This window comes from Rhincodon typus, chromosome 1, assembly GCF_021869965.1.
Source record: "Rhincodon typus isolate 14 chromosome 1, sRhiTyp1.1, whole genome shotgun sequence".
NCBI lineage: Eukaryota > Metazoa > Chordata > Chondrichthyes > Orectolobiformes > Rhincodontidae > Rhincodon > Rhincodon typus.
In genome coordinates, this window is record NC_063332.1 from 87,598,723 (window position 1) to 87,620,739 (window position 22,017).

Below are 22,017 nucleotides of genomic sequence, written 5' to 3' on the forward strand. Positions count from 1 at the left end.
GCTGTTCCCGTTGTGGCCTCCTCTACATCGGGGAAACCAAGCGGAGGCTTGGGGACCGCTTTGCAGAACACCTACGCTCGGTTTGCAATAAACAACTGCACCTCCCAGTCGCGAACCATTTCAACTCCCCCTCCCATTCCTCAGACGACATGTCCATCCTGGGCCTCCTGCAGTGCCACAACGATGCCACCCGAAGGTTGCAGGAACAGCAACTCATATTCCGCTTGGGAACCCTGCAGCCCAATGGTATCAATGTGGATTTCACAAGCTTCAAAATCTCCCCTCCTCCTACCACATCCCAAAACCAGCCCAGCTCATCCCCGCCTCCCTAACCTGTTCTTCCTCCCACCTATCCCCTCCTCCCACCTCAAGCCGCACCCCCGTCTCCTACCTACTAACCTCATCCCACCCCCTTGACCTGTCTGTCCTCCCTGGAGTGACCTATCTCCTCCCTACCTCCCCACCTACACTCACCTTTACTGGCTCCATCCCCGCATCTTTGACCTGTCTGTTTCCTCTTCACCTATCTTCTCCTCTATCCATCTTCTATCCGCCTCCCCCTCTCTCCCTATTTATTTCAGAACCCCCTTCCCCTCCCCCATTTCTGATGAAGGGTCTAGGCCCGAAACCAGCCTTCCTGCTCCTCTGATGCTGCTTGGCCTGCTGTGTCCATCCAGCTCTACACCTTGTTATCTCAGATTCTCCAGCATCTGCAATTCCTACTATCTCTTGCATAACAACCTACTTGATTGATACCCTATCGATCAACTGCAACATTCACTCTGTCATCTCTGACTCTTAGTAACAGCACTATGTACCAAATGCAACACAGTACTCACCATAACTCCATTGACAACAACTTACACATGCATGACCTCTACCACCTAGAGGTACAAGACCAGGAGATGCATGAAACCTGAGAGGCCTAATCCAGAATCCTCTTAATGTTAACTTGCAGGTTTGAATTGGTAGTTAGGAAGGCAAATACAATGTTGGCATTTATTTCAAGAGGATTAAAATGTATAAAAGCAGGGATGTATGCCTGAGGCTTTACAATGCTCTGGTCAGACCATATTAAGAATATTGTGAGCAATTTTGGGCCCATATCTCAGAAAGAATGTCCTGGCCCTGGCGCGAGTCCAGAGGAGGTTCACGAGAATGATCCCAGGAATGAAAGGCTTAGCATATGGGGAACGTTTGAGGACTCTGGATCTATACTTGATGGAGTTTAGAAGGATTAGAGGGATCTAATTGAAACTTAAAGAATACTGAAAGGCCTGGATAAAGTGGACATTTGGAAGATGTTTCCATTAGCAGGAGATACTAAGATACAAGGGCACAGCCTTAGAGTAAAGGGAAGACCCTTTAAAACGGAGATGAGGAGAAATTTCTTCCGCCAGAGAGTGGTGAGTGTATGGAATTCATTATCACAGAAGGCTATGGTAGCCAGGTCATTGTGTATATTTAAGACAGAGATGGAAAGGTTTTGATGGTTAAAGGGAGCAAAGATTATGGGGAGAAGGCAGAAGAATGTGATTGAGGAACTTAACAGCCACAATTGAATGGTGGAGCAGACTCGATGGGCTAAATGGCCTAATTTCTGCTCCTGTGTGCTACGGTCTTATGGTCTAACCTCCACCACCTACAAGTTCCTATTCAAGCTAAACACCATCTTGACTTAGAACTGTATTGTTACTCCTTCACTGTCACTGAATCAAAATCCTGGTGAACTCCCTTTTGAACTTTGCAATGGGTGAAATGCAGCAGCTCAAGAAGGTTGCCCACCACCACCACCTCGAGGACAATTCAGGATGGGCAATAAATCTTGACTTAGCCAGCGATGCCCACACTCCCTAAAAGAATAAAAGATAATGCATATGTTACATCATACTCTGTTAGCCTTATAGATGTAATTCAAAACCCTCTTGATATTCCAACGGGCTCCCATCTCCCTACCTTTCAGGGCAAGCCCTAATGAGGCTTTCTCTTGGATTCCTTCCATCTCTTTAAACAGAGAACCATTTTTGCTATGCTAGGGTTGATGCTGCAGCAGTCTTCTCCCCTCTACTCAAAGCAGTATCTCTTTGTCTATCTCTCTCTCTCTCTCTTGCTCTCTCTCACTCTCTCTCTCTCTCACCACCCCTCTCTCTTTCTCTTAGAAAGTCTGGTATTTGTATCACTTTCTGTTCTCCTGACACTATCCAGCCTGAATAATCACAGAGCTATCCTCTAGGCTTGTTTCAACATTCTCTCAAGTCCACAATGTCATCAGTTGCTATCAAGTAGCAACCCCATCTCTCCTAATGTTACTTATCATTGATTTTCTGCCTATTCTCACCTCAGCAACCACCCATCTGTTCCACATCCCCTACCAGTTGCTGCTGTGTCTGGACATTGCAAATTAATGTAATATCATTCTCTTTATTTCTTCCAAGCATCCATTTTCTTGTCGACAAAACCATCTTACTATTGATGGAAATTAAAGAAAGACTTTCATTTACTTAGTGTATGTTGCAACCTCTGGATGCCCCCAAGCAGTTCACAGTCAATTGAACACTTTTTGGAGGATAATAATTGTTGTAGGAACTGGAGCAATTTGCTCCCGTCAAGATCCCATCATGTTGACATCTAGTATTCATTGAAGTTGGACCTATTTGTGGATGGTGGTACTTTAGTATTGCTGGAATAATGACCCATGTTGTCAAAGCTTTTTGTCAGTCACACGGATAAAAATGATTACGTGAATTTCAGTGCAGGTGTGATGGCAGCGCTATACAAGGTAATCCAAAGACTGGCAGATTGTATCAAACAGCATATCCCCTCGGCATTTCACAACAAGCAAGGTACTGACTATATCCAACCAGCCTGCCTCTACAAACCTCTCATCAGAGTGCCCAACATTAGATTCAATATCATAGAAAATTCAATGTCATATCAAGAGTGTAGACTAGATATCATGGCATCAGATTTCTGCCTCTTGTTCTGCTGCAGGCCTGCCACTCAGATTGGTGGAATGTAAATATTTTAACTGCCCTGGCTTCATTGGCAGCCAATGTATGGAGTGTGATAGAGCTGCCTGAGGCCTCTGTCACAACACTCTACCCAATACTGGCACGGCCTCCTAGGGAGATTTAATTCCCCTACAAAATAACACCAAGGCCAGCGACACAATTGTATCAATGGGGTACCGAGCACACTTCACCAGAGATACACTCAAGGGAGAGGGAAAGGAAATTCATGGGATGTTAGTGGGTTTACACAGAATGCCTAGGCAACTGAATGCAAAAGCTCATTGATATGCTTGGTAATTGTGAAACATAGAACCATTTTTCAAAGTTGTTTGTTTTCTTTGTAATTTTCATTTTTGGTCACAGGTTCAGTTCATTTTTAGAAAGAAATTAATAATGTATGAGAGATGCTTTCTGACCTAGTGTATAAATGCTCAAAAATATGCGGACAAGATCTGTAGATGAGGTCAAATGAGAACTTTCTGGGCAGTCATTATGATGAAGTCCTGAAAGGTGAGTGCAGAGAACAAAAGGTTAACTCTCTTTCAGAGGTACTGTTTCAACCTGTAAGAAAAATAAGTTGATAAACTTGCTGAGACAGGCAGTTTGTGGCGATAACAGCTTTGTTAATAAACAAGGACAGAAAGGTGATCCTATTAATAGCAAATCAAGTTCACCTTAAGCTACAGTTACACTGCCACTTGCAGGCTAATGCACAAAATCACTTTGCATCAATGTGAAGTATTACATATTAGTCCCGTTCTCGCTCCAAAATGCATTATAGTTGAATGCTGTTGGATGATTTAGAAAAAGTCTTCTATCACTCCAGACTTATTATGTGGGGTATAACTTCAGTCTATCATAAAACAAGTGTGTCACCGCTCAGATAGCAGATTCTAATGCTATCAGCCTCAACATTATTTATAAGCATCTATGCTGTCTCCCAGAAAATGTTTAATTTCTGTATATTGGTCGTTAGACTGAATATTTACTGAAGCCATTTAATACTGCAGAAAATGACAAATTTAGGCAGCTATCATCTGTAACTGTCATCCCCTTGCATTTTTCCAATAGTTTATGTCTGATACAAAATTTTACAGATACAGTTCTGGCAGTGTGAAGTTTCTATTTGTCAGAGTAAAGTATTCTCTGCTTAATTGACAAAGAACTATTGAGCAATGACGCAGTGGTCTGGATTTAAAGATAGAAGTAATGGTAAGGTTAACAGTGCTCATTGTTCAATTAGCACATTAATAGTAATATCCAGTGACCACCTATAGAGTTTAATGTTTATCATTAACTGCAAGGAGAACTGAATACAAGAGTAAGGATGTTATGCTTCAGTCATACTGGACATTGGTGAGACTATGTCTGGAGTACTGTAGGTGTTAGACTCCTTGTTTCAGGAAAGATTGAAATTCATTGGAAATATTTCAGAGAAGGTTTACCAGACTAATACATGGAATGGATGAGCTATCTTATGAGGAAAGGTTTTGTTATGAGATTTGTATCTGCTGTAGTTTGGAAGAGTAAGAGTAGGAGACAACTTGATTGAGAAATTTCAGATCAAGAGAGAACTTTGATTTGATTTGATATATTATTGTCACAGTGAAAAGTATTATTTTTGCGTGCTAACCAGACAAATTGTACTACATCAGGGTAATAGAACAGAATGCAGAATGTACTGTTACAGCTACAGAGATGGTGCACAGAAAGATCAACTCTGATATGTGAGAGACTTGTTCATGAGTTTGATTACAGTGGGGAAGGAACTGCTCTTCAATCTGTCGGTATGTGTTTTCAAATTTTTCTATCTCCTGCCTGATGGAAGAGAGTGGAAGAAAGTATAACTGGGATGGGAAGGGTCTTTGATTATGTTGGCTGCTTTCCCAAGTCAGCGGGAAGTGTAGATGGACTCAATGGAAGGAAGGCTGGTTTTCATGATGGACGGGGCTCCATTCACAACTGTCTGTAATTTCTTGTGGTTTTGGGCAGAGCTGTTGCCATACCAAGCTGTGACACATCTGGATAGCATGCTTTTTATGGTGCATCTATAAAAATTGATAAGAATCATTGTGGACTTGCTGAATTTCCTTAGCTTTCTGAGAAGGTAGAAGTGCTGGTGTACTTTTTTGACTATAGCATCAACCTGGATGGACCAGGAGAGATTGTTGGTGATATTTACTCCTAGGAACTTGAAGCTCTTGACCACCTCCACCCCAGCACCTCCACTCTGCTTCCTCACCAGTTGATGACCAGCTCCTTTGTTTTGTTGACATTGAGGGAGAAATTGTCTTCACACCATGCCACTAAGCTGTCTGTCTCTTTCCTGTACTCTGTCTCGTTGTTGTTTGAGATCTAACTCATTACGGTGCTGTCATCAGCAAATTTGTAAATGGAGTTAGAGCTGAATTTGCCACACAGTTGTGAATGTATAAGGAGGAAAGTGTAGAGTATGCAGCCTTTTTTGAAGGGACACAAGGGGAAAGATTGCTTTCTCTTGTAGACGAATCAAGAACTCAAGGGACACTATTTCAACATAAGGCGTCACCTACTGGGGGAGGCAACAGCCTGGTGCTATTAATATTGGACTGTTAATCCAGAAGATCACATAACGTTCTGGGGACTTGGGCTTGAATCCCGACACAGCAGATGGTGGAATTTGAATTAAGTAAAATTCTGGAATTAAGAGTCTAATGATGACTATGGATCCATTGTTGATTGTTGGAAAAACCCTCCTAATTCCTTTCCGGGAAGGAAATCTGCCATCTTGCCTACATGTGACTCCAGACCCAGAGCAATGTGGTTGACTCTTAACTGCCTTTTGGGCAATTAGGAATGGACAATAAGTGCTGGCCTAGCCAGAGACGCCCATATTCTGTGAGTGAATAAAAAAACTAAAACAGAAGGGAACATTTTTCTCAGACTACATTGAGTCTTTTCAACACTTCTCTTCAAAGAAAAGATGAGTCCTTGTGTGTTCTTAAGAGAGAGGTAGGTTGCTCCTTGATAAACAAGGTGGTGAAAGGTTATTGGGGTAGGCAGTAATGTGGAATAATCAGATCAATCTTGAGCATACTGAATAGCAGAACAGGGCTAAGTGACCTCTCCTGCTCATAATTCATAATTTTGTATGTAAATCAGAACATCTACTGTCAGAAATTCTCTGCTATTCCAGACGTTGATTTACACTGATATCCTGCCCAGAGACTTGTTAACAACGTGCGTGGAATAATGCGATGTACCTGTACTTAGCTGAGCTATACGCACTGAACTCAGCACACATGAATTTGGGGCTCCTCTGTTTCACTCTAAGTACAATTTAAAATGTAGAGTATCATTCCTTCAGATTTTAATTGTTGTCAGAGAATTTTCTCTCGTAACTTTTTTGTCCATGCGAATCTTGCCTTTCTTCTCTCTTGATTTAACTTTCCGTATTTGTTTTGACATTGAACTACCTGTTAAAACTGATCCCTTTTGGTTTAGACTCTTAGCTTTTCTTTCATGCTTTTTCAGTCAGATTAAGAATGTGTGCATTTGCTTACGTGGTTCACACACCAGTCCCCGATCTTGTGTAGGGGATACAGCAAGATCAAAGTACACTAAGTTCCAGTACAAAATCCTGTAGAAAGTTTGTAGGCAAAAGCAATTGGAATGAATAGCTGCCACTGCTTGTTATGTGTAATTAGATTGACTTGGTACTCTATCATGTATATTTATGTACAGATTGTAACAACGAATATAAGTGATGGTAAAGGGTCAACCGCTGTAGTAGAAAAGTTGAAAATGTTTTGTCTGAAGTTTAGATCAGAAACTTGATCTTTTTTTAAAAATTTCTTACTTACATATGGTTCCAGCACTCCTTGTATTTTGCATTTCTGTCTTCAATTAATTATTTGGTACTACCTATCCACAATCACAATTTTGGCACCATGCAGTGAAAATTTACAAGTGAATCCGGTTATTTCTCATGGCATTTAATATTGTACTGTGGACAGCATCAATAAACAGTGGACTGAATTTCTTGCACTAACTACTCTCAGCAGGTTTCAGGATATACATTCTGTACAATACAGGTAGCAGCCATTTCCTACCAGCAACAAAGAACTATTTATGTACGGTGTATCGTATATAAATCACTGAATATCAATGCTTTGCATTCATTATGATATTCCAGAATGCTTGCTATTGTATGAAGTAATGGTTTTGAAAGGGTTAATGTTGGGGAGTTTATTAAGCTCCACCCAATCTGGTGATGTCTTACAGTCTTGATGAGAAAAAGAAGTCTAGACAAAGATCCTGATCATGACAGACGTGTCATCCCTGGCTCTTGGTAGTCGTATTTATCATGTCTAACTGGGCAATGTAACTGTTGTCTTCATGCAATAAGCTACATTTTATAAAGTCAACTGCCTCCTGTTGTTAGGACTGACTAGTGGCTCCTCCTATATCAATGTTAGAAATCATATGACACCAGGTTATAGTCCAACAGGTTTATTTGAAATCACAAGCTTTTGGAACGCTGCTCCTTCTTCAGGTGAAGTCGGTGTTAACCAAATAGACCTTTAGATCCAATATAGTAAGCAGGATTAGTTCGAACAATTTTTAAGATTTTGAATAGAACTGGAGATTAACAGTATAAACTGCAATTTTGACAGGAACATTTATTGAAACTATAGTCAGAGTTTTATTTGGAAAATTGTGGAAGAGACACACATTATATTAGAGGTCATGAAAGGCAGGAATTCATTCAAGAAAGCGGGAAACCTGTACCTTTGCTGCAGAAAGAAGGACAACCACCATATTACTTAGCGAAGGTGGGAAACCATTAATTTTGCCATAAGTATTTGGCTGGAATCGTAGTAAACTGTACAGAAACACAACATTGTTGTTTAACTAAATATAAAGCCTTAAAATAATTAAAATAATGCAGCATTGCTATAATATAGAATTGTATGTTTTATTAGAAGAAGATAATAAAACATTGTTCCAATGAGCACTTAAAATAATCTTATAAATTGAACAAAAGCATTTTATAAATTGAACAAAAGCAACAACATCGAATTACTGCAAGATCAAAAGTTTTAAAACTAGAATTACAGCAGTATTTAGAAACTGTAGAATTTCAAACTATGATAATGGAGCTTGAAAATCAGAATTTATGAAAGACGTGATTGTTGTTGGAAGCATTGAAGAGTTTTTGATAAATCTGTTAGAACAAGAAGTTGATCTGACTTTGAACAAAGCTATAAACAAATTAATAATATCCTCAGACAAATCTTGAGAGGAGAAGGAGAACCCAAGTCACAGGATAGCAATGGGACCTGTACAGATGATAAGGCATAAATCCTTTGATCTACTGTTTGTCTTGGTTTCTGTATCTAAACAGCAGATACTAAACGTCAGTGTCAACACTGTGGAATAAAAAAATGCTTCACGGGCACAGACAGTTCCAAGCTTTGACAAAAGAATGCTACGTTTCTAAGTCATTTCCAAAAGATGTGCAGAAGTAGGTCTCAGTTTGTAGAAATATGTTAAAATGATAATATCACCACCATTAGAAAAGATACCCAAAGCGTTCCTCGGGGAAATTGATGATTCAATCCAATTCAGGTTAACAGACCTTGTTTGTCATTGTTCATCTCACCTTTGAGATTGATATAGAGTGAGTGTTACTGTCCTATTAGATCATACAATTGTAGTAGAAACAGAAGTTACAGCTACGGGGACGAACCTACATGGTCAAAGCTGAATTACTTGTATACTACAAGTAACACTGTAACATAGAACATGAGAGCTGAAAGTGTATATGTATGTCACATTCAACACTTTAAAATTACAGAAGGAGCTCAATAGTTCCAAGGAAACAACTGGTTGAGGAACAAATCATTATTAACCAACCAGTCAAAAGGCAATCGATAGATGATTTCATCTGGAATCTTAGACTCATGGAGAATCCAAAAAGAAAAGATAATCTATTAAGATTCTCTACAAAGCATAAAACAATTTTTTTTTTTATGGTCAAGAATGCATAGTGACCAGTAAACCAAAGGAGGCTCAACCAAATTCAACCAGAACAGATTAATTTGTATCGCATTGAATGATGGCCAAACCAACAGTCTGCAACTTAGTCAAGAACGTGTCTGATGAGCATCAACAGTATCTCAAGCTCATAAGTAACTTGCTAGTGTATGACTGGACTAGTTATTTCAAATTCTCCATTATGATACTTTGGAAAGTATACAATGGGGTGTCATATGCATTGCCAGTTAGTCAGGACTCATATCTCAAGAGGTGTGGAACTTCTCATAACTCATTTTTAAAAATTATTTATTCATGGGATGGAGGTATTGCTGGCTGGACCAGCATTTATTGCCCATTCCTAGCTGCCCTTGAGAAGATGATGGCGAGCTGCCTTCTTGAACTGCTACAGTCCACTTGTTGTAGGTAGACTAACAATGCCTATTAATTGAAAAAAAAATCATTGCAGAAATAATTCATTGTAAAATCTGAGATTTCACAGGATTATCAAGACTGTAAAACAGTCCCATCAACAGTGAAGAAAATTCAGATGACAGAAAATGGTAACATTTACAAAGAGATGCAGAGTAGAAGAAAAAGAATTCGCAATACAACTCATTTGATCTCTTTGAGGAATTTTTAATGGAAGTTATTTAGACTGCAAAATAATAAGATGAATATATTGATACAGCTGATCTAACTTTGATTCAGATGACTAGATAACAGAAATCCAAGAGCAACATTTCATTTCTTTGTCTTCCAAAGAAGAACTATCAGTACCAGTAACAGTGATAATGTTATGTCAGTAGTAATCCTCCAGTAACATGACTGAGGATGTGAAAATGTCTCATTCAGGAGGAAATCATCCAGAATGAGCAAATGAAGATATAAAATGTATTCAATAAATTGAAGTAAAGCTTTTACACACTTCAACATAAATGTCTTAACAGACAACAAATAAAGATCTAATACTCAAAATGAAAATGATTTGCTTATGACTCCATTGGAGACAGACAAATGTCCACAGATTCAGAACACAAATGAAATTACCTGGCTCATAAAGTCAGGATGCTACAAAATGAAAATATTTGCTTCATCTAGGCAGTCAGCTCCCATGATGGATATTTATGACGTCAGCCATGATCTCATTGAATGGTGGAAAAGTCCAGAAGGGCTAAATGGCCTGCTGCTGTTCCCATCTTCCTATAAATTAACTTCCCGCTCCCTTCCTCCTGCATTCTTTCCCCGCACCTTCCCTCCATATGTTTATGGGACCACGACATGAATTAGCTGGGAAGAGTTCCTCTGCAAAGTGGAATTTAAGAGATTAATTGCCCTCCAGATAAAGCAATGTATCAACTTTTGGATTTAAAAGGAACAACAGCTTCTGAGAAGGGCATCCAAGAAATAGCAGCAGAAAAGTGATTGGTCTGCCGATCAAGGTCAACCAGCCTCCAGCTAAAGACCTATCCCTTTTCCAAGTATGAGGAGAGTGTGCTCTAAGGAATTATGAACCTCCAAATGTTCTGAATTACTGAATCCTGAGACGTGAGATGTTGGTGCTGGATCAGTTGTGGGAAGATGGGGTTAATGATAACTGTAGATGTATAAATGTTATATACCCAAATATACAAATATTTGGGAAGATATGAGAATAATTTTTGGAGGAAGATTTTGTATAATGTAATAATTCTGAAAAGGTTATTGTTAAAGACTGTACTAAGCTTCATCCAAACTGAAATGCCACAGAGTCGAGTTGGGAAAGTGAAGTCTGGCTCAAGATCCCAATGCAATCAGATTGGTCATCATTATCTCCAAATGGACCTAATAACCAGGAGTGACTCATTAAGACACTAACTCTCCTTGTTAAGACTTACTCATAGCTCATTCTCTATCCTTGTCAGCTAAATATGTTCCCAGACCCAATACATATCTATTAATGTTTTGATCTTCAGTTATTGTGCCCCCTAAAAGCTTTTAGAATCATGTATGTATTAGTAGAGTAAAAAGGAGGGCTGGTGTCAGGATTCTATCCCAGCCTTTTGCTGGTGTTGGTTGGTTACAGAACTCTAAGGGGAGGTGATGACCTAGTTGTGTAATCGCTAGGTTATTAATAAGGAGACCGAGGTAATGTTCTGGGGGCCTGGGTTCAAATCCTGGTATGATGGAATTTGAATTTAATATATTAAAATCTGGAATTAAGAATCTAATGATGACCATGAAACCATTGTAAGGGAAAACCCAACTTTGTTCACTCATATCCTTTAAGGAATCCTCACCTGGTCTGGCCAACATGTAAGTTGAGAGCTGCAACAATGTGGTTGACCCTTCACTGCATTCTGGTCAATTAGGAATGGGCAGTAAATGCTGGTACCAGCCAGCAATGCCCACATTCTGTGAATAAATTTTAAAAAAATCTTCTCAGCAAATCATCATTACTTTTGAATTACAATCCTTGTTGTTTTATAGACAAATGTGGCAATCAAAGACAATTCCACAAATAGAAAGAAGTAAGTTGATAAACCAGATAATTGGTTCTTGATTGTAAGAGATCTCAGTATTAATGAACCATAATTCTGTATCTCTCTTCACAGATGATGCCAGAATTGCTGAGAATTCTCTATCCTTAACTCAGAATTCCAGCATCTGTAGGTTTTTGTTTTTGGTAGTGGTGATGGTTAAAATGTAAAGCAAGACCTGAGAGAAATTTCTTTGCATCTGTTTGAATGTTGTCACAGGGTCTTCTGTAGCCATCCAAAAGCAGACAGCTTATGACTGATCCGAAAGACTGCACCCCTGGCAGGGTGGCACTATCACAGTACTGTCTGGGTTCCTGTCTGGATTTTCTGCTTAAATATGAAGTAGATCTTGAGGTTATGCCTTTCTGACTTGAGGAAGGAGTGTTACCATGGCTGGTACATCTAACAGATGTTGAAGTTGATTCATCTTAAGATGTCTATACATTAAACTGAGCCATCCATAAGTTCACTGTTTCCTATTAATTACTTGGATACTAATAGTTTATTATGTGATAAATGATTGATAACAGTTGGACCTTCCTTGCTCATTTCATCTAATTTGGAAAGTGACATCCTTGTATCCTGTCAGAAATACACATTCTCCTGAAGTCTTCTCTCCAATTAGTCATGTGTAATAAAACTTGATGTGAAACTTCAGAAGTGCCCATTCTAGGCATGTTTGCTTTAAAACTGAGAGGCTTGGAGCCTCTATTTCCAAAATTCCTTCATACTTCAAAGAATGGAGAGCATTTAATTGCAGAAAGCTCTAACATAAAGGGCATGATATTTCTAGGCTTGAGCAGATCTGCAGGATAGAAGACAATTGTAAACTAAGACCTTCTGCATGGTTAAGTAGCCACAACTGGGTGACCAGTGGGATGTCCAAAGCTCAGCTTCAACAATGCCTAAAGAATTGACATGAAGGATCAACACATTGAGTAATACACCTGGGAATCTCTAGCTGAAGGCTGAGGACAGTGAGAACAGTGGGCTGGCATGCACCATCATGGTACCAGTGGTTACAGTGGTTGGCAGTGGGTACCAGTATCAAAAGTAACAAAAACCAATGCCACTGGAAGCTACATGTGTCAGAAGCTCTTTGGGATTAGCTTCTTCAGCCTGAAACTGACTGGCAGCTGCATGCTCATCATCCATGTATATTGAAGGATGCCAATAACAATGTTACTGGGATTCACAAGCAGGAGGTTTAGTAATGAGGAGTGGTAATAAAAATAAACTCCACTCGCATAGTATTCAGCAGCTACATGGGTCTGAATGTAGTAATAATTTCAAGACATATTGACTAAAATATAAACTTCCATAAAAGTCCAGATGGAAATGTAGCAGGAGGGTGATGTCTGTGATCAGTGTTCAGATTTTTATGAGCTTGTGTTTCTTGTCTGCAGATTTCCAAAAGCGATGGTGTACCTTAGAAGGCGGGTTTCTGAGTTACTATGAAAGTGACAAATCAGCCACACCAAATGGGAGGATTGATATCAGCGAAGTGGTCTGTTTGGGAGTGGCCAAGTTTGATTTTACATGGGGCCCTGGGTGAGTAAAACACTTGAAGTACAATCCCTTTTGTTAAATCCTAGGGATTAGACCAAATAGAACTAATTCCTGTAAACTCAATTTTGTTTGACCTGGTACTTTAAGGAAAGATTTTATTATTTGCATGGCAGGGATTCTTACTGAATTTGTTACTTTTCATCTAATCAAATCAAGGTCTGTTTCATTTCATCTTGGCAGATTATGGACTGTGGAGCCACTGTTTATTTTTTAAAATTTTGTACAAAGGAACTTCTACTTGTCGATTGGCAATCAATTAGAGTGAACGGTGGGATGTATTTTGTTTCTAACTTCTAATCATGAACGCTGCAACTTTACTGTGTAACTTGGCTTCTCATGGTGGATAATTTTGGAGTATTTCTTAAGCTAAGAAAACGTTGAAATCATGTCTATGCTAATTGCAATGGAGCCACTCCTGGACTTACTGATGTGTCCTGCCAGGAAAGGGCAGCAACTTGAAATCTCTCTGACACAGATTTAGTGAAATTATTGTTTATAAATTTAAAAAAAAGAAATCTTCCATATAAACACAAAGTAAGATGGAGAAAAGGTCTAGTTAATTAAAAATATATATAGTTTATGTGCTTTAAATTGTCAGTCTGTCTGGATGTTGTAATTTGTTAACCAAGTGCACACATGTGATTATTTGGGGTATTTTTGTTAGCACTCTTTGGGGAACTGAAATCATCCAACAACAATAACTAGGAGTTGGAGTAAGCCATCCACTCTTGTTCTGCTATAGGAAAGTCATGTGTGTTTTATTCCATTGAGACAATCTTGGCATGTGCTGCCTTTTATGGGCCTGCGGATTGGAAGGTAGCAAATGTCATCTCACAATTTAGGAAGGGAGCGAGAAAGGAAACAAGTTGCTACAGACTTATCAGCCTTACAACAGTAGTAGCGAGGGTTTATTGTAAAGGAGGGGATTAAAGAAAACATCTGGATAATATAACATGATTACACATAGTCAGCATGATTTACGAATGTGAAATTATGTTGGATGAACATGTTGGAATTTTTTGAGGGTGTTACTAGCAATATTGATAAAGGTGACTCAAAGGATGTAGAATCCCAGATTTTCAGAAAGGTTTTAATTAAGACACCCACAGGAGGCTGGTTAGAAAAATTAAAGCATATGGAATATAATGTAATATGCTAGCATGGGTTAATGATGGATGACACAAAACAGAAAGTCATTCTTGTGTTAGTAGGTTGTAACCAGTGGGGTACCTAAGGATCGGTACTTGAGCCTCAGCTTTTCACTATATATATAATTGATTTGGAGTTAGGGACCACATGAATACAAAACCATTTTTGAAAAACTCTAATTATTCTCAACTAAGCATAAGTATTTTAACATCACAGTCACTAATCACTCCAGAGATTCTTCATTTGATAAGTCATTTTAGTATGTCTGGCATCAAGTAAATCCAAGACTACTGAGAGAGAATCATTTTTTAGTTACAGTGCTTCTCGTTGGCACTCTATCCTTGAGTCAGATTTTGATTTTGAGTGAGGATTCCACAAGTGAAAAGGTAACCTACTGGATTGAATTCAGACTGTTGTAATGGGAGCCCCTGACAGTTGTACCCACTTCATCATGGAAGAGATCCCCCGTAGCTTCCTGGCCACAACAGACACTCATCCAGATAAGTTAGTGGGCAGAAGTGCTAATGTGGAATGTCAATTGGAATCATTAATGAGTGATTCACACCCATTATCCATGATTTTCCCATTTCAACTAGCAGCAAAATGGCACAACAAACTCTCCTTAATATCAGTACACTCAGACAATGAAGGCCATCAGTTTAACTGGGACAAGGTAACTATAGTAGCCCAAGCCAAACATAGACACGCACGGGAATTCCTAGAGGCATGGTTCTCCACCCGTAATGCAATCAACGAACACATAGAATTGGACCCCATATACAAACCCATGCAGATCAAAATCGGAAATGACACTACGCACCATAACAGACCAAAAGTATAAATTCCAAATAGAGTAGAAGAACATCGCTTCATTGGAGACTCCGCTCATTACATCACCTAACGTGGTGACGAAACGTCTGAACGAGAACAAGCCAGCTCGGCGAGGAAGTCAACAATCTCATCCACAACCCAAGTTACGGATCTTTGCCAAAACTTTGATTTTCATGCACTTAAAAGGCTGCCCAGCAGACTCTATCATGATGGCGTTTGGGTTCTTGGCTGGGGATGGGGTCGAAGGATGGGACTACTTATGCTCTTACAACTTTGGTCTCATCCCTGCTAATATTTCCATCAGCTACGCCAATTTTTCTCCCTCAACTTCTGACAATTAACACAATGTAAGGGTTTCATTGCTGTTCTTAAATCTTCTAATTCAAAGAAATTCAATCAGAAAGTTTGGAAATAAGTGTGCTATCCTTCAGCATGAAGCAGCCAGTTATTGAGTATTAATGAGATCATTCTTGAAGGGGTCACAAGGAAGGCAAGTGTTAGAAAGTGGAAATGCCATGTAGATTAGGGAATTGGCAAATGATTGATCTGATGGAAATAGGAACTTAGGGTTTCATGAACGGACCAATAAGTTCCTTTAAAAACTTAGTGAGAGTCGGTCAGAAAAATTCTTTGGCTACAAACATCTCATGAATTTTCTGCAAGAAGTTAAATGAAATTGAATCCTCTGTTATATCTTATATAAAGTGAAAATTCAACACCCTTGGAAGGCAGTAATTAAATATGCAGAGGGTGTTTCAATTGTGTGTTTTAAAATGTCTGCAAAACGAGGAAAGAGTCAAGTTTGAATGGAAGGTAATTAAATTTCCCATAGTAGAGGAAGACACGGAAGCTCTGGTAATTCTGTATCCATCTTGCTGCATTCAACTTTTGAAATGATGTTATATGGCAGGGGTATAGTAAGATTAATAAGAGCACAGTTGAGAAATGCTAACAAAGCAGTCTTTACCCAATATTCCACTTCAGTTATAACCTTAACAATATTAGCTCAGCAGAAACTATAGGTAGACTTTGTATTTTCAGTGCTAGAGTGCATCTCTGCATCATAAAATAATCCATCTGAGTTTCATTGATGGACCAGCATCCTGTCCTCTGAAAGTACTACATGGCATTGAAAGTGAAAATCTAGTCGAGTAACTGACAACCATGTTTTAACATAACGTCAAATATGATCAATATTTATTGTGGTTTTCTTTTTTAATTATGGAGAAACAATAGAAAAGAATGTCCTTTACTTTCATACAACTCCAGCGGATGGTGTAATATTGAGGGTATACAATGGCATTCAATTCTTAATGAAGTTACTGGAAAGCTGTTATTTTTAAAATCTAATCAGTGTTTGAGGGATTGACTCTCCATAGAAAATATGCATTATATCAAGATGGTATATTTAATTTATAAACAGTATTTGTGTTTCATACAGCAGTATATGAGGTTGTTATATACTTTTGTCTGTACGTCTGTTTGATTTTGAATTACACGTTTCAACATCAGCATTGTTGTGTAGACTACCTTAGAATATTTCAAATGACAGTCTTGCTTTCATTTGGAATTCCCTCCCTAAACCCTTCTGCATGTCTATCCTAATCTCCACCCTTACTTGCCCCATATGAACTATTGTACTAATATTAAATCTACAATCTTGAGTGATCAGTAACAGGCTTTGATGTGCGTAACTGTGCAGACGATGGTAAAAGTGAACTACTTGGGCCTGACAGAGCCAGGCTTCAATTCCATGTGGTTTGACATCACTATTGTCTAGCTCCTTCGAAGCATGCTTATTAAATATACTAAGAGTAAATGTACAATTGCCTTGACTCGATGTCTTTCACAGTGCCTTCTTTTTTTAACGATTAAGGTTTAGTTTTGGATATTTAACACTTTTATGCTACTTCCCCCTGGTCCCTTGTGCTTGAGGGAATTCAGCCCCAACAGGTTCTTGCTTCTCTTAGGTGTGTAAGATATACGTGCTCCCTTTTCCTTTCCTTTCAAGAGCAAACATACTGATGGGTTGGAATGAGAGGTTCTGGTGATAGAACAAGAACAAAGAACAAAGAAATTACAGTACAGGAACAGGCCCTTCGGCCCTCCTAGCCTGTACCGACATGCTGCCCATCACAACTAAGACCCCTGATGCCTGGTCATTGAGCTGAAAAGGCTGTAGCTAGCATACTAATGGCTTACTGATGGGTGCTTCACCCAGTCTGAACCACCCCCCACCTCTATAGGTCCATAATTTCTAAGTGTTGAAAATTAACATGAGCTATTTTGGACTTGGAGAGCTGTCTCTCTCTCTCTCTGGATATCTTCTCATTAGCTACTAGAAGATATTGCACTTATCCTCCATCCACCTTTGCTGAGGTCAGAAGTGAGGATTTAGCTGATTATTGCATAATTTTCAGCACCATTCACAAATGCTCATGGATGTTTAATTTCCCCTTGTCCATGTGCAGCAAGACCTGGAAAATATTGAGACTTGTGTTAACATTTGTGCCACACAAGGGCCAGACAGTGACTGTCTCTAACAAGAGAAAACATTCCCCCTTGATACTTAAAGGTACTACCATCCACTGAATTCCTCACTTTCAACATTATAGGAGTTACCATTGACCAGAAACTGAACTAGATCAGCCTTATGAATCCTGTGGTTTAAGTACAGGTCAGAGGTTGGGAATTTTCTGATGAGTAACTCACCTCCTGACTCCCCACAGCTTGTCCACCATCAACAAGGCACATGGTAGATGTATGATGAATATCCTTTGCTCGGGTAAAAATCCTGGAATTCCCTCCCTAAGGCCACGTGGGCCAACCTACAGCACATGGAGTGCAGCAGTTCAAGAAGGCATCTCAAGGGCAACTAATGATGGACTATAAATGCTGACCAGCTAGTGATGCTTATATCCCATGAGTGAATAAACAAATAAAAACTTGTCTCAGTGAATACAATTCTGACAACTCAAGGTTAGCACCAACTTCAGCAGCCCACTTGATTGTCTCCTTATCTAACACCTTCAACATCCATTCCATCCACACTGATGGACAGTGACTTCAAACGGTTGTTGCATTGTTTCAGAGATAGTAGGAACTGCAGATGCTGGAGAATCAGAGATAACAAGGTGTAGAGCTGGATGAACACAGCAGGCCAAGCAGCATCAGAGGAGCAGGAAGGCTGACGTTTCGGGCCTAGACCCTGCATTGTGTTGGTTGGTGCCTGTGGAGGTGTGCCTTCACCCACCCTGACTAAAACTTCAGTGATATTGAAGTTATTTAAAAGCTCTAAGATGTCTTCCCTGCACAATTGAAGATTGCTCTCTATCTCCATAATTTTTGATATCTCTGATTCTGTGGTCGCCTAACTTATTGTAGAAGTTTTTGAAGCTTCACATGCTTTTACTGCTGATTGAACTCGCTCAGTGTTATTTCCTTGCTTCCTAACAGTGATCTGGCTGTACTCTGAGATTAACTTCTTTGTGTAACTGTGACTGCAATTGCTGCATTACATGGTCAGGTTCTGTACAACAAGTAGACAACATTACTTGTTTATTACTTTTCATTGTGGGTTATAATAACTGAATTATTCCTATTTCACCTGTCCTTTTCCTATCCATTGGGTCACTGTCTTCACTTGAATGTGTATTTTTTTTCTTTAGCATCTGAGTTATGGAAACATTACCTGTTGTGGCTGACTGATTTTTTTTTTACCCCTGTTGCTAACTGTGTACTCTGTTGTGGGCATTTCTCCAGACCATCTTCAGCTTCTGCTCAGGTTGTGGCTCTGTGTTGTGGTACCTCACAAAACCAGTCGCTATCTGTGTCACACCAACTCAGAGATTCACTTTGGAGTTTGCTCTCACCTTTGGGCTGGGCCAGCACCATGGTTTACCATTGGTGGTCTTTACTTCAGGCTCTTGCCACTCAACTCTAGTTCTATGGATCTGGTCACTTTTGCCACCACATGGTGGCCAATAAACAGCAACAGGCTTTATTGTGCACAGATAATTGTAACAGAACATCTTATCTGGAGGCCTCAAGACCCAAGCTCCAGTTCCATGTGACCTGACATCACGGATCTAACACCATTTGCAAATGCTCAGCAGCTATGCTTACAAATGGTACAATTAATTTTACTGTATACTACACTTATCATTTTGACCAAGTTTTTAGCCATTTGTTCTAATTCCTGTACAGCTGTACCGTTCAGTGAACTCTAAGAAATTGGAAAGGGAGCCACCTGAAATCTTTCATGATCAAATAAGCTAATTAATTCTTTCCAATGTTGTATCCAAGTCCTTTGAACAACACTCCTACTGGCCATTTTTATGATCCCAGCTAGTGGTAATACTAGACAAACCACATCCCAGAATGAAACCTGGCTTGATAGATCATTAGTTTTATTTTTGCTTGTTGGTTACCATTATGCTTAGTCACTTAAATGAGGCCCAAACTTCCTTGGAAATGATGTAGATAGTTCACTGTTCCAAATGACTTTCTGACCTCCTTTTGGAAGAAAAAAACCCTTTATATTACTGAAGGCAGACATTAATATTACCTCTGCTTGAAAATCCAAATTCTCAAAATGGTAATGTACATTTTTATCGCACCGGATTAATTTAGGTGGATGATCTTTTCACCACTCCCAAAGGAAAGGACACTTCCCTTCTGGTCATTACTGCCTCCAATATAACTCTAGGAAACAGCTACTCAACAAGTAGAGACAGCCTTTCCAAGTGTTTCTTTCAGATTCTTTCAAGCCATTCTGATCCTTTCTGGTGTTCCTTTTAAGTGTCGACCCTCCATTTCCAGAATATGTATCATCCTTATTTGTACATCTGTAATCAGTCAGAAAACTTGGAAATATAGCACTAATACTGTGCTGCGTTTACATGCCGCAACAAATACAAACAAATGGGTTCCTAAGCTGCCAACAGCTACCCCACTGTGAGCAAATCTTTCAAAGCAAAATTTTACCTGTGGTGTCCATGTGAACTACAGTAACCTGCAATTCTTTAAGTGAAGTTGACTGCATCCTGATCATTCTGTCTATTTGCACAGACATTAGCTTGCTCTCTCAAGTTCCTGTCCCGTTTGTCTTGTGCTGCCACACTGCGATACAAGATGCTTTTACCATGGTTGTTTTTAGTTTGAACAATTTTTTTTTTATTTTGAAAATTATTGGTTGCCATTTCTTTTTCTGTTGATTTTTTTTTTCAAACTGTATGTGATGTTGTAGATTATTGAAACAGTATGGAAGAATGAATTGCACATCAAATTTATGCACTAATTACTTTTGGAAATATCCTGGTGGTATTTAAGAAATTACCTTTAAGGTAGCATTGCACTATTCAGTGCCATTAAAGGCAGCTCCTACCCTTATGATTCATTTTGAGTGCATGGAATTATTAATTTTTCCTCTGTGCCTAATTCTAAGAGAGGCAATTAAAGAACTCTCCAAACTTGACTTGTACCTTTTTATGCACTGGAATCCATCAAGGTAATAAGCTTCTGACTATGAAGGTCAGTGTTCTTGCGCTTGTTCAAGTCAGCATTATCCTTGGGCCATAATACAGCAAGTACAAGTGACAACCCTGGAAACTTAAGTATTTTTGTAATCAAGTAGTGTATTAATTATTGAAAGCTTTGATGAAATATTCAGACGTGTTTAATCACTGTATAAATTGCACCAGTTCCTGGCTAAATGCAATTCAGCAATTTGCACAACAGCATGTTGGCATTAGTCCCAGATCATTCAGAATCCATTTGTCCTAACCATTAAATCCTGAAATACTTTGGGTATCTGAGCAATGTATCTAGTGATTTGTAACCATGTATATTCAGAAAACCCTCTGCGTCTGCATCAAATCCAGAACCCACAAAAAATATCCTGTTCAGCAATAAACTACATTTGGACACCCGCCAAATGTGTGCATTTTGCTTGTCTCAAGTAAAAGTGGGATGGCCTAAATAGCCCAGCAATCATTCAAAGAATATCCTTGCTGGCCTCAGTCAATTTCCACATCTTTGCATCCTGTTCTGGGAATCCATCAGAAGAAGAAGTTTGATGTCACGCAGAAGAGATTCTCAAAGTTAATGCCTGGAATGAGAGGCTTGAGCTGTGTGGGAATGTGAAAGAAACAGACCTTTTTTTTAAAATTATAAAGCAAATGTTAACTGGTGAAGGTGTTCAAAGCATTAAGCAGATCTATTTCCACAAGACACTGTGTTGTATACAAAGTAAAATTAACATCTTCAGCAAAGGGATAAAAGGATAAATTGGGTGGATAATTTTAATGTGGTGAATGGTCAGGATATATGTTGCCCTGTGAAAACCAAATGAAGAAGCAGAATCTATAATAGCTTTTAAGAGGGATGAGGATTTATATCATTTTAATATTCTACAAAGCAACGTTTAAAAGGACATAAATAAAGGACACTGGAATAAGTGGAACATCTTTTGAGAGTTAACTCCTATTTACTGAGCTCCATGGTCTCCATTTAGTGCTTTAAAATTCTCTTGAATAATCTGTCCAAGTTCTGATGTCAAATGAGTTGTTTAGAAAAGTAGGATACATCAGTTGAAAGAAGGAAAAATCAAAAATTGAATTTTCTTACACACAAACTTAGTTTCAAAAACATTAAAGAAAGCTCAGGGAAAAGATTGTTCAATTTTGAAGACAAAGTACAGTCTTGGAAGTAACCAAAGACTAAAGATAAAAACTGGTTTTGATGTTGATTATTTACTGAAGTACAGACTTATACTGCAAAGTCAGATCTTGGTGGTGTAAGTGCCAAAGAAAATGAAAATGCTCATCATTTAACCAAGATTTGAGCTTTTTAAAAATTTCTTTTGTTGTTAGCAGGGTGAGATTTGCAATAATATCATTTCATAATGATAAGCCACTGCT

General features: G+C 38.9%; 1 protein-coding gene across 3 annotated transcripts in view; it reads left to right on the forward strand.

Moving 5' to 3' along the window:
* arap2 (ArfGAP with RhoGAP domain, ankyrin repeat and PH domain 2) overlaps positions 1-22,017 on the forward strand; it is a 216,028-nt gene that overhangs the window by 173,513 nt on the left and 20,498 nt on the right. For all 3 annotated transcript variants that reach the window (XM_048599096.1, XM_048599090.1, XM_048599102.1), the window contains one exon: positions 12,955-13,099. In XM_048599096.1, coding sequence (XP_048455053.1) covers positions 12,955-13,099 — 145 coding nt within the window. The remainder of the gene's footprint in view (positions 1-12,954; positions 13,100-22,017) is intronic.